The sequence below is a fragment of the Cygnus olor genome, chromosome 1 (assembly GCF_009769625.2).
Source record: "Cygnus olor isolate bCygOlo1 chromosome 1, bCygOlo1.pri.v2, whole genome shotgun sequence".
NCBI lineage: Eukaryota > Metazoa > Chordata > Aves > Anseriformes > Anatidae > Cygnus > Cygnus olor.
This window is the reverse complement of record NC_049169.1, coordinates 127,074,152-127,088,074: the sequence shown is the minus strand read 5'-3', so window position 1 is coordinate 127,088,074 and position 13,923 is coordinate 127,074,152. Positions and strand designations below refer to the sequence as shown.

Here is a 13,923-nt window from a genome sequence, read left to right as displayed (position 1 = left end):
GATATCAGAAGGCTAATATTAAAACAAATAAACAACAAAACATAGAAGGGTTACATTTTGTCGCTGCCTTACATATATACTTATTTGGTGACAGGAAAAAAAAATGGTCTTTGGCTTTGAGTTCTATGAAGAGGCTGTGATCTTATCTTCTATTACAACCTCATGCCCTGCAATTCATATTGACACTTTGCCTTACCTGTGGACTGACCTTGCTTACTGATATTTTAGAAAGTAACCATAAATCACTTTCTAACATAACATGGCTAGTTAACTGCAACAGCTGCAGGACATTGATACAGAAAGCAGTAAAGTTAGAAGCCTCTTTAACACTGTATTAACTGCAGCAAAAAATCAATGCTACTAGAGATTCTGCATCTCTCCATTACATTAAAAAGAGAATATCAAAGGTTCTGGAAGTTTGTGTGTTACAAAATTACCATGATGTAACATGAACATCCTTGAGAAGGCTGATAAACCTGTCCACCAGCGGGACACAAAGCGGCCCGAGGATATTGTCCCAGCTGGGTTGCATATACTCAGAAGCTCTTCGCTGGGCATCACTTTCACAGCAAAAGTAGTCAGCACATGGTGTGACAATGTACGGAATAAAATAGTAATTGCCACTGGAAGCCTAAAAGAAAAACAAATCTAGTTTAGAAAACAAAGAAAAGTGGAAATATGTTTCTGTATATAAAGAATTCTTTTACTGTCAGAAAAAAAACAGCTAGATTAGGCACGGTGCACTGTTTAACACAGGATTTGCAAGCATTAAATTAAAGGAATTTTCTGTGGAAGAGTTACAAATATTAACAGGAGTAATGAAAAAGGGTCTGGATCTGAACAATACAATAAAGCTGTTCAATTTTTTGATGTGATGCATGAACCCCAAGAGGGCCTGGCAGGACAAGCTAACCTTCTGGTCCCACATTTTTCAGGTCAGGGAAGATGTACTTGCATCCTCTAGGCTTACTCTGTGCTAGGAAGGATATGATGCAGAGCTCACCATAAACCACAAGAGAAATCCAGAAACACAGGCATTTTAAGGACTTTATGGAGATGCTTAATCCAGAAAAGCTTACAAAACATTTGCTTCAAGCTGGTATTAACACCAAATAATAACAACAAAAACAACAACAACAAAAATAAACCCATCATGAAATGTCTCATAACATATCTAAGACTTTTAACCCAAAATTCTGAAGGAAAAAAAAAACCTTAAGAGGCTACAAATAGCGTAAATATGATCAAGGTGCTGAAATGAGAGAGAAAATGGGAAATGTCCTTCAGACCTCAAATACAACACATTCAGATTTTTCAACTCCTGAGCAAGACCCAAAAAAGACAACTAAGAAGTATTTCACAACTACTCTAAGCACCAGTATCCTATTTTGAGCTAAAACAATTCTCTGCTGTTTAATAGAAAAGTAAAAAGCCAGCCAAACAATGCATTCAGAGTAACTAAGCATGAACCCTGAAGTCAGTGTGATACAGCTAATGAAATCAGCTACCACTGAATGTCCTTCTGCTGTCACCTTGGGGATACCAAGGCATTAAATGCCTCCTGCAACATCATACTTTTTATTTTTCATGTCATCGAAACCTGCAGTAAAGCAGCAGCCATTTAAAGTTACTGTGAACACTGGGAGAACGCTGAGATACCTGAAAGAACAGATATGAGGATGGCGTGTTTTTATATGCATTAATACACTGGATAAGAGAAATAAGCTTTTCACAGGAAATAATAACAAATAAAGGTGTGCACTTACTGAAAATACAGACAGGAAAAAACCTGCATCAGGGACATCCTGTTACTGATCTGAGTCTGTAAGGATTTTGAATTTTAAGTGATTTCTAACAGATAAAGATGGAGGTACAAGGCTTCTCCACTAACCTCGTGGTACAGTATCTCTGTTGCAACAACATCATTATCTGTTGCAATGTTATCTTTACTTCATATTAAAAAACTTGGGAAACTTGTGACCCAAGCAACCAGTATATTAAAACAATTTAGCCTGAGGTTTATTCAAATAAACACTAAGTTCAGCACCATACAAAAGCTGCTTGTCTATAAATTATGTTTTTAAGCCTGTAATAATGAATTAGATCTTCCTGCAATGGGGAAAAACAGAAAAATAAAATTAAAAAAAAAATGAAAGTATGATGGATCTTGTGATGTAAAGAGAGCTGCAGTTATATCCTGAAAAAGAAAAACAATTTTCAGAAAATATTAATTGTATGTATGAAACACCATATTTGTTATATTTGCATCTCATCTGTTTGACCAAGGTTTTTGCCTCGTTTTGGATATGAAATCTGTTCAATTAAAAACACATTTTTGTGTGCAGAAGTTAGGAAGCCTGCACATATTTTGGCACATGACCTTGACTGAAGAGCAGCCGGCACAGCTGTACCTCCAAAAATTAGTTTGCTATGTTTGGGAAGGGCAGTCCATACCCAGTTCATTCAGGTGACAAGGTACGATTTTTTGTGCTGCACATGAAGGAAAAGATATTCTGTCCCCTGACAGAGATGCCATTCAGTATAGCACCAAGAAAACCAACCATTGTATGCCCTGATAGGCACCAATCTCCAATTTTTTAGCTTCTTCTGTCCAGTATTTATAAGGAATAAATTCTAAAGTCTCTTCATATAGAGGGAAGAACTGAACTTTCTAAAAATACTCCTCCTTATCTTCATTATGTGAAAAAAAAAAAAAAAAAAAAAAACAACAGTTCTGTTCATCTACTTTTCTTAAGCTATCAAGGGCTAGAGCTGGCTGTAAATATCATCCTTACTTCTTCAGATCATCTGCTCTGGATGCTGGTCTCTGATACCAAAAGCTGTGAAAATTACTGTCCTGTCACACACCAACTACTGCTTTTTAAGATAGCAAATAAGTGGCACAGGTTTGTATCAAGGAACAATTATAGCCATTCCAGCTGCAAATATGTATTATTTATGAATTATGGCTTATAATTCATAGATATAGAATTACATAGAATATAGAATAGAATTATTCTATACATAGAATTACATAATTAATATAATTATATGACTTTTGTAATTTATAAAGACTGTATGCTGAGTGGGTTTATTTCTGGATTATTAGCTGTTTTTATTATCTCAAGATTTTTTTTAAATTTAAAAATAAAAAAGACTGAAAAAAAGCGATAACTCTCAATAGCTCATCTTCCAGCACATAACATATGCCCAGTGTGCTAGCAGTGAAACTTTTGTATTTGATCACAACACTTTAATCCAACAGAAAAAGAGCCCAAGGTTTAGGAACATAAAAACAAAAACAAGTAACTGCTGGTAAGTTGAGAAAAGGACCTGTTTTTCAGGTGAAAATGGCTACAGGAATTAAGCACAGAGATATGCCTTTACTGAAGGAGTTAGGCCTACAAAGGCCGCTTTAGGACCTACGCATGACAGGCCAAATATAGAGTGCCTTTTGTCTTAAAATAGTCCTCTAAACATTTCACTAGTGCTGTTAAAAGTGAACATTTGACCTTAATAATGTAAACAGTTGTGTGCTTTTTGTTGTTGTTTCTTTGTTTTTCAATTGTCCTGCTATAGTTATTCTGGTCAAACTGTCACTTTGTGCCAGAGATATTGTACTAGATCTCTGCATCTTCAGAAAGGGAATTATGCCTGCACAGCTAATAGCACAATTATTTCACTCTAGCCATGCCAGTTTACGTCACTTTACTTTTCGCCACTTCCTCAAGGAGTGTTAGCAGTGCTTACCCTAACTCACAAAGCTGTTAGAAGAGAAGCACATAGGATGACAGAAAATGAACTGCATCAACTCAAAGAAGTCACACTGAGTATTCAGGGAGTTGAATCCACTGTTGTCTTAAGAATTAAGGTTTGTGCATTAGTTTTCTAAGCCATCACATTCCTATCCATCTTGTAATACAGGTGACTCTGAAATATCAACTTTATAAAAGTACTTCCTGTTCAAAAGTTGAACATACGTGGTGTTTTTGTGTAAATACTGTGGGAGAGGTTATCATAAACCAAACACTCCAAGCACAAGACGTAACTTGCAAGTAACAAGTACTTCAAGATTACACTTATTTTGAAAGAAAGAACCTGCCGAGCATAATTTAAAAAGCATCCTTATATAAAAATGCCTAGAAACACAGTAATGAGATGGCATATTTATTCAACAGAAATCAGATTGAAAGTGATACATACTTTGCCTATCAGATTACCACTGTGGTATTCAGGAGGTACTTGAACCCGAAGAAAAGCTTTGTGGTTGGCAACCTACTCCAAATTGAAATAAAACAACATAGAGGAAAACACCACCACAAAATAGCATGAGAATCAAAACAACATACACGACACATGAATAGAAAAATTATTAAAGAAAGAAACAACAGAAAATGAATATAGATATTTATAGCAAGCCCATATTTACAACAAGAAAATAGTGCAATAAGTTGCCATCAAGAATGTAAGAGTTCTTTATCTCTTTTATTTGTCTTTACATCTCCCTGTGTCATCATTAACATGCTTTAAAGTCTTACTTTCAAGAATGTGTCAGATTCATTACCTATTGAGTTAACTATAATCCAGTCGCTACAAATACGTATCCCTTGAGACAGTAACATTTCCATAAAAACTCATAAATATATTTTTTAAGCCTTAGTTTTCATTATGTCAATAGTAACAGTGGCATATTTAATGATAGAAACATTAGAAATAATATTTATTGGGTTACCCTTTGCCTTTTTACTGTTTTCCACCCAAAAGGAATAACAATTGTCTGCATTTAAGACGCTCCTACTCCTATCTTTCATTCTCTGCCCTTTTCAAACTCTTAATACTTCTGCTCCCTCAGAGGCATTTTTAGAAAGATATCTTTAGATGACCAGTCACATAACCTTTTATATACTGTAAAAATAATCAGAAAATAAAAAAAAATATAAAGCTGCTCTATGATACTACTTCTTCAGATTACTAAATCCATATAATATAAACCATACTTCAGTCAATCCATTGGGGCTACTAAATTGGAGAAAATGAGTACAAGTGCCAAAATCTTTTTATTTAGTTTTCTTAAACATTCATTAACTTGAAAAAGTAGAGAGTCTAATTTATACAGCTACCAAAGCTCTGAAGAGACTTTCTGCCAATCACAATAAAAAGTGATTTTTCAATATAGAAATTCCTTTTGGCAAGGATAAATTATAATCCTGTTCCCGTTAGATCAAGGAGAATTTTTGCTAATGACTCCTCCATGGCCAAAGCATCATTCTCTCCTTATTATATAAGTGCTGCTTCAGGATTTGACAAAATGAAATCCATTTTAATCTCTGAAAATACTTCTTCAGGTCCACAGACCTAAGTAATAATAAACCTTTTGGTTTAATAGCCATCCTACTTTCCTTTAAATATTTCCCTCAAAAGAAATTAAGAGAGTTATTCAAATTTCTTCAGGCATACTATTAACTAAAGAAAAACTAACTCTCTCTCTTTCTGTACTTGCTTTAATAATTTTTCCAAAGAGGGAAATTCTGTTATTTTCAGTGCTTATATAGCTTACATTTTTAGTGTCACATTCAAAGAAACTAAATGGATCAAGGTATGTATTTCATAAACTATGTGCAATCAATGCTAGAACTACTGCGATAAGGACTGTACATTTTGCCTCCTACTCCAGCAGCTTTTAAAAACCTTCTTTTGCATTCATTCCTTCACTCCATCTTGAACATCTTAATGCACCGTTCCGTAAAATTTTGTAGACGGAGAGAAAAAAACCCTACCGAGGAGAAGAAAACCAAATAAAAAACAGGGATATCAACAAAATGTTGCATCAAACAAAATAACTTCCACAGGGATTTTGTGTGTTATGTTGGTTTGGGGGAAGATTTTTTTTTTAAACAATTATGGCATCTGAAAATCTTTGGAGTTCTATTTTTTCCGTAAACCAGTAATAATCTGTCATTTAAAGAAACTCCAACATACAAGCCTGCTTTCCAGAGAGAAATGCATTTTCCTGTACCCTACAGTCCAGTAGCATCCACCGTGCTCTCAAACCTTGATTTTTCCATAATGATTCAGGAAACAAACTGTTCTGCCAGACTGGATGTTTTTAATTTATTTCATCAAAGATAGTTTTGACAGAAACAAGGGTGCTGTGCATATGCAATAAGTAAAATTATCAGAAGGTTGTCCTCAAAGCTCAGAGGAGCTCCGTGGAAAGAAACCTAACTGATGGGGCACAGGGAATACTGACCTTGAATTCCATACCAGGGCAGCTCTGTTTCTGGGAACTGAACTCCCATAGCCAATAATTCTTTCCTTTTGTATCCAAGTATGCAATAAATTATTGATACAGAATTTTAGTTACTTGTTTGTGGGAGTCAAGTAGCACTGACTCACATTCCCCATCTTATCTTATGCCTGAAAATTTCTTTCCTGAATGATGGAAGGAAGCTACATCCCCACTTCTCCTACTCTCACACTTTTTCTCAGACATTAAGCTATTAAATCTCTCAAACTCACACCACCACAGCATGTCATTCTATAATTTTCAATGTTAGACAAACTGTGCTGAAGCCAAGACCCAAATTAATTGCTCACCTTTTTTTCTACACATTGTTTTTAGCTTATGTTCAGTTTCCTGCCTCCTCCTCCTTGCTGAATTTGCATAATGTTTTCTTTACAAGGAAATATCGATTCCTTGCTACAAGTAAGCCTTGTTACAAGTAACAAGGCTTACTTGTAATGCACAAAAGAAAATCACCTGTAGAGACACACTACACATTCATCTTCTCTGCATCTTTAATACGGTTCCACATCAATTCTAAGCTGTGATCTTTTTTTGCACCTTTGTACTTGATTTGAGATTTGCAGGATAAATAGCAAAGGTGAGGACAAGGAAACCTCAGAGAAAGCTCCTAACTAGAGTACCCTGTGCAGAAAGTATCACTCATGCTGCTGGAAGAATGGTGCAATATCTGGTAGCAATCCGAGTTGTCCCTTCCCTTATACACACAGAAGTGTGGACACAGAGCTCATAAGAAGCAGAGAGGACTTCTCTTCACAGAGAATGCTGTGGCTACCTCTGGGTTGGAGGAAGGCTTAGCAGGTTAAGTATCTATCCTCCTTCCAACAAGTCACCACACCCTAGCAAAGACTGCATTTAAGCTCTTTCTACTATTTCACACTACAACAAAGGCATACCAATACAAAGATTGCTTCAATCAGGAAAAGAGAATGGAAAAGAGAAAATCCTAGTACAGTGTATTAATAGTTAATATGTAACACTGACAATTTAAACTGAAGTGGTTATATAACTATTTCCTTCATTGGACACAGCAAACTCACACTGATTTGGTAACTATATGACTAATACTGCAACCCTCATTCACAATGACCTCCCAACAAAACATTGTCTATATGGTTGTAATATATTTAATATTATTTTATTATTTATTATTTATTATTTTATTTTATATTGTTATTTTAATATAATTAATATATTTAATCGAGCAATGAAGCAGTGGCACAGTACTGGGACTGCAGCAAACTGCATGGCTGTCATGACGCCTCACTGGATCTAGAAGGAGTGGGAAGCAATTATCTATCTGAACTCAATTCCAACTTAGGAAAATATAAAGTTTTAACCTATTAATTATTTAGCTTGCTAATTAGTTCGTCACAATTCCTGATTTTAAAAAAATTATAAAAGAATGTAATATGGGAGAATATTATAATATAATTCACTATCTAATAAAAGAGAATATGAATAACCACAAATAATATAAAGTTTAAGAATTCATACCTGGCATTTAAAGTCAGGTATTATTATTTTTTCCTCTGAGTTTTACTCAATTTTTTTTTTTCTTTAATAAACTCTTTTTAGAGGAGAAATCAGGATCCTAGTTTAAGGATTCTTCCCGGAGTTTTTTTTTTTTTTTCAGAAAACATGTTACCAAATCCATCGTTTCTTCTCTTCTACATGAAGGTGAAGGAGTTCATAACTCCCTTTGTGGGAGAGAGAATCAGCCAAAAGAAAAGATTGCAGGCTGCTAATCTGATGGCGCTAGGCTGAACTTGTCATCTTCCTCTGCCTTTATTCCATCTCTGGAGCAACCACCAAGTGGCTCTGTCACAATTCTCCCTTTTCGAGGGGAAAGCAAATACTTGTGACATTTTGATTACCCACCAGTTGTGGCCAGAAGGTGGTCAGCAGCATTATTCACAAGCAAACGTGCAGTTGTTCTGAGGCCTCTTTTCACAGAGCTGTGGACCAGAAAATGCAGTCCCCACCATACAGTGAAACTAGATCAGAGATCACCATAACAGACGGGAAAATGACCTGGACTTACTCAAGTGCTCAACCTGATCTATCTTTAGCCTACATACAGTGCTGTGGCCAACTATAAACAGCAACTCAAAATAAACTGCTGTAACTAATGCATTCTCTCTTCCAGTCTCCTTTAAACAATTAGTTTAGCAAAATCTAAGAACATTTTATTATTTTAATCCTGTTCTATTTTCTTCAGAAGAGAATTAAAGTATACAGTGAACGTGGGGAAAACAGAATGGAGTAAATCTAAGTTTAATATTTTGCAAATTCAGTAGTCCTCAGTATACCAGTTTACAGTGTTTAATGAAAATAATCCTCTGATATGTGTTTTTGATACTTCACATCACAACTGTGTAGGATATTGTGGTACATTACAGTAAGCCTAAAATAACCACCAAACTTTGTCTTGGTTGAGGTGTACTTACTTGTATTAAAAGTAAGAATAAGAATATTTTTAATTGGGGAAATAAGCTTTTGCATTCCTCAGCAAAATCTGTGAATTTGTGAGGAAGAGGATGGGTACACAATAGCCAAATCTGTTTGATATACAAGACAGCCTTAATAAGGCATCACACACACTCATACACATCTGCACAAGTGAGTGAAAGCGGCAGCAGTAGAGACTTTGAAATTCTGAATTTTCATTTTGATCTATGAACCTACATGTGTAACATATCTACTGGCACCTTTCTAGAACTTAAAAGGAACTTAAAAAAAAAAAAAAAACTAGTTTTTAAATCTAACTTTACATTAGAAAGGAATTCAACAAGATTTCCACTAGTCTGAACTGTACATAGGGAAAACAGACCTCCTTCTACAGTATAGAACATATATATGCTTGGCAGTTTTGTTATTAGAGTTGCTTCAAATGTGTTCATTTTGTGTTTTAAAATGAATGTAGATTTAATACTTACTGTGTTTTTCTGAGATACCATATCCTGGAGAAAAAAAGAGAATAAAAATAATTAGTCATTTTTATCGTGAATTATTATGTTCAATAAAAATAACTGGTATACATATATATACACACACACAAATGTGTTCTTCACAGCATAGTTCACATTTACTGCCAAAGCAAATTCCAAGTAAAGGGACAGAACAATGTCAAGAGAAGTCTCAGTAGTTCAGGTTAGGAAAGAATTAATGATTCAGAAAAGAAACCTATTTAAAGCAGCGTTCAAAAGATGAAGAAAACTAGTACTTGCCACTAACTGGAGTTTCTCAGGATGGGCACTCCACGTACCCTGTCACAGACTGAACATTTGTGAAAAAAAGCATTCAAAGATGTAGATTTTTTCGTCTAAGAGAGTATCCTTAAGGTACCTAGGCCCCTTTCCTACCCAGATGGGCACAGCCCAACACACCCCTACACCTTAGTTCTTCTCATCTTGAAATCTAAAGAGAGAGATTGAAACCATGAGGTCAGATGATAATTTAATGGACACATAAACCAGATCTCAAAGATCTCCAGTTGCTGGTAACTTTCTCCTCCTTTTGCAATGACCTGCATGTCCAATGAATACTACTTGGTAAAATAAACAGATCTCCAGATAAGTCACTCTACAAAAATACAGACTTGTTTCTAAGCAAGGTTTTTGATATCATTTAATTGTATGTCATCTGACAACCTAAGATAATTCTGCTTGAGTAACTTCACATCCAACAGCCTGAAATCCACTTGCACAGAAACGATGGTACCTATGTACACCATCAAACCTAATGTCAGGGACCATCTAAGAGGTTTCGTTCTGCAAATGTAATCCTCTTGAAATCCAGACTATATATCTTCCATGTGTTTGGAACTAGGCTGTTTTAGAAAGGACATTGGTGAAACTGAAGAGACAACTCTTGGCAGAATTTCAAGGATGGTTCTACGAAATAAGCTACATAAAGTCAGGCTGTCTGAACTTCACAGCTCTTCCCAATAGGAGTAATAGCAGGAATATCGCCTTTATAATAATTAGGCTAGCCACTCTTTAGAAGCATATACAGCAACCTAGATCTAAGTAAAGTAATAAATTCCTGAAGGCAAGAGAAAAAAAAATGGCCAGATTAGTCAGAAATAAAGAACCACCAGCAGACAGTCAACAATACATACTAAGGTTCCTATACCTAAACAGAATTATTAATTCAAACTCTTCAGGCCAATAAAATACTTCAGAATAAAAATGATGGAAAGTTTAGACATCTGAAATATGACATGTCTAAAAATAAACATGTCCACCTAGCTAAACAAGCTTCTCCAGTAAAGCTTTATCTGCTGCTGCTAAATTATTTTCTCGCTGGGGTAGAAATGAATGCTTCTGAGAACTATCCAGCACCTAAACCATGAAACACGTCACGAGATCATGAAATGTTCTTCACTGAAATATCCCAAGAACAATCCCTATCCACCTTCTGAAACACTCCTAAGAAGAAAGGTGCACTAGTATATTTGAACAGTATCCAACTGTGAGCTTGAGCTCAGTTACAGAAGAGGTATCAAGGACACCAGGGTAGGACTGAACCATGTGGCAGTGTCCTGCTTCAACTACTCTAGTGTTCAATCCAGATGATCTCTTCAACTCATTTACAGCAACTTAAATCAAGACTTCTGACCCACAGGCACATCTTACTATGTCAGCCAAGGAGGTTACACAAACAACCACGAAATATGGAAAAGGTTAAGTGAGACCTCAGTGGCACTAATAGAGCTTCCAGCAGAAAAGAGATGAAGGCAGATAATAGCTTTTCTAGCTCTATGCGATCCAGTCATGCTCCAGTGTTCCCAGGTCCCCAGAGTTGTCCTTGGGCTGTACACCCTTAGAAGCCCCAGAACTGACACTGCAAAGACTTGCAAGTTCTGGCAGTGAACAATCTGAATATCTGGCCAATGGACAGATGTGACTGGAGATCATTCATCACTCCAGCTATGGAGCACATGCTTGCATATGTTCTTGGCACAAAGTGCAGAAATCAAAGCCACCCACAGAGGTACTCACTAGGCAGAGACATATAGACGATGACAAAGATGACTAGCCTATGCTTTCCAAACTTTGGCACATGCTGGGGAGAACTAAGCTGATCAGAACATCTGAGAGATAACATTAAAAAAAAAAAAAAGATAAAACGTTAATGAAAAATAAAAACAAAAGATCTTTGTAGTCAGGTGTATTACCACTGCAAGGTGAAAAGATGTACGCCTGCCCACTCCAGTTAGACAGAGGAATGGAAGGCATGCAAGTGTGCCTTAGCACCTATCTGCTTTATTTTTTTGAGCACAGGGTGAGAGAGGCTCCATCTCCGAGTTCTTGAGAATCCAGGTCGCACAGAAAGGGAATGTACATGTGGACCACCACTTGCAGAAAGGAAGTATGGGGTACTAGACACAGAGTAAAATCAATGACATTGAGAGCAGGAAAAAAAAGAGGAAAAAAAGCTGTGACAGAACGCAGCTTTTTGAGGAAGAAACAAGACTCATACAACATTAACATTAAACTTAATATTCTTATAGGTCCAGGAAGGTTGGAGAATTCCCAGAAGGATTTTGGAGACCAGTGGAATGAAAAACATAGAGGAATAAATAAGAAAAAAAAAAAAAAAAAAAAAAACGAAAAAAAAAAAAAACAAAGCATGAACAACACTGCTCTCAGTGAAGGTAGAAAGAAAATAATATTGAAAGAATCAGTAGGTAATAACACAGAGAAGAGTCGTCTAAATGTGATCCAAACCAAAGGAAACCTACATTGTGAAAGACAAACATCCACAACACAGGACTTGCACTCAGAACAGCAAATACAGGACTTAAGTGTATAGCATGTATTATCCTACTATAAAAATGAATGGAGAGGCCTATAAAAAGACTTGATGAGGATCTGCTTATCTTCAAAGAGCAATAAAAAGAAGATTCCTGTAGTCTTAGCTACTCAGAACCTAGGAAATACTAACCTTATCTATGAGAAGAGCATCAACAGTAGGAATAGGTTGCAATACATTCCTTGCTCAAGTGTCATTATTATACAATGCATAACTTTTTTTTTTTTAACATGTACTCTAATTAAAAGAAGAGGAAGTGGAAAGGAAAATTAGACCTCACTTCCAAATCTAACCATGTGAAGCAAATTCAGTACAGTACTAAGGATCTTTACTTATAAACAAGCTTTTATACTATTCTAATCACTGCTGGTTTTTGCTTGTAGATAGTAGCTATTATTCTTAACATGATTCTGTTACATAGCCATCAGGAAATCACATTCAGCTGAAGTTCCAGAAAAAAAAAACAACACACAAATGTTTGCAGGATTGGGTGGTTAAGTGTGTTTCTGAAATGAAGCAGATTTTGAAGTGAGAACCTTACTTTGAGAGACTGAGCAGTGTCAGCATCTGTGTCATGGTAGAGTATAACATTATTTGCCATGTCAAAGCTTTCACGCACACCGAGGTGGTAGAACAGTGATGGTTGCTTAGAAATATCACTCATATCCACAACTGCAACATCTGAAATGAGAGAGGGAGGGGAAAAAAGTGCTAATAGTCTTAAAACCCATTTTGTTCTTACAAAGAATTTAAAATAAATCTTGAAATTACACATAAATTTGGACAGACAAAATCAATATGCTCAAATAAGGATCATTTTCTCGTGGCACAAGTAAATTTTACCATGCATTTAAGATACCATATCCAAGAAACAATCACAGTTTTACAATAACTATGAGGCACAGCGTATGAATTCACACTTTGAAGTCACTGCATCAGGGATACCGCAGGTGAAGAAGCAGGTCTACATTTGCTCTCTGAGCTAGGCCTGACAAGTCAGAACACCCAGTAAGGTGGAAGGCTCTGAACCTTCAAGGGGAACCTCTGAGAAGAATAGTGCAGCTGAAAATTTGGGAAAAATGCAAGACGGAGTTTATCTTAAGGGGCTGATGTTTGGAGTACAGGAAATTCCTAACCTGTAGAAAAATAAAAAGCTTGTGAAAGTTGACTCTTAAAAGCTACGCGCATTATGGAGTTCAAGCCAGGGCAGGGGGAGGCTGGAATGAAGGGATTCAACAATGGTAGCCTGAGAAAGACTTCCACATCTCTTGGGTAGCACAGTAGTCAGAAATGGAAGTGAAAATTTATGTCAGTGGAAGACGACTTATGCAGAGAACAAAGGAGAAATACCCCACGCTATGCAGAAGAGACGAGACACAAGCTACGGATTTGGAACTCACCATTTGGTTCGGATACAAGCCTAAAGGCCAGTACAGAGGGAAAAGGTAAGTGGAAAAAAGGACATTTATCTTGAGTTTTCCCCTCCATCTTTGTATCTTCTATGCTAGCTAAGAAAGCTGTGGTTTAAAGCTTTCCGAAGGTCTGTATCTCTATGACTGTCTGCTTTCACTGCTGTGGGATAGATGGATGAACTTAAATCCAAAGTATTCATAAAACTAGAGCCTTGGCATTCAAACCACAGGGCAGTCTGAGGTTCAAAACGGATTCCAGAGACTCAGTGCAGCTGGGCAGTAAATCCTGCATCTCTGAAGTTGCTAACAGACAGCTCCTGTATCTACAGCGAACGACAGAGAAGGGTGAGACACCAATAAACAAGAAATCCAAAAGTAGGACTGATG

General features: G+C 36.3%; 1 protein-coding gene across 5 annotated transcripts in view; it reads right to left on the bottom strand.

Moving 5' to 3' along the window:
- MAP3K15 (mitogen-activated protein kinase kinase kinase 15) overlaps positions 1-13,923 on the bottom strand; it is an 87,414-nt gene that overhangs the window by 48,729 nt on the left and 24,762 nt on the right. For all 5 annotated transcript variants that reach the window (XM_040532341.1, XM_040532351.1, XM_040532371.1 and 2 more), the window contains exons 2-4: positions 12,666-12,805; positions 9,244-9,267; positions 438-631 (exon numbers count right to left, since the gene is read on the bottom strand). In XM_040532341.1, the coding sequence (XP_040388275.1) occupies positions 438-631; positions 9,244-9,267; positions 12,666-12,805 (358 nt within the window). The remainder of the gene's footprint in view (positions 1-437; positions 632-9,243; positions 9,268-12,665; positions 12,806-13,923) is intronic.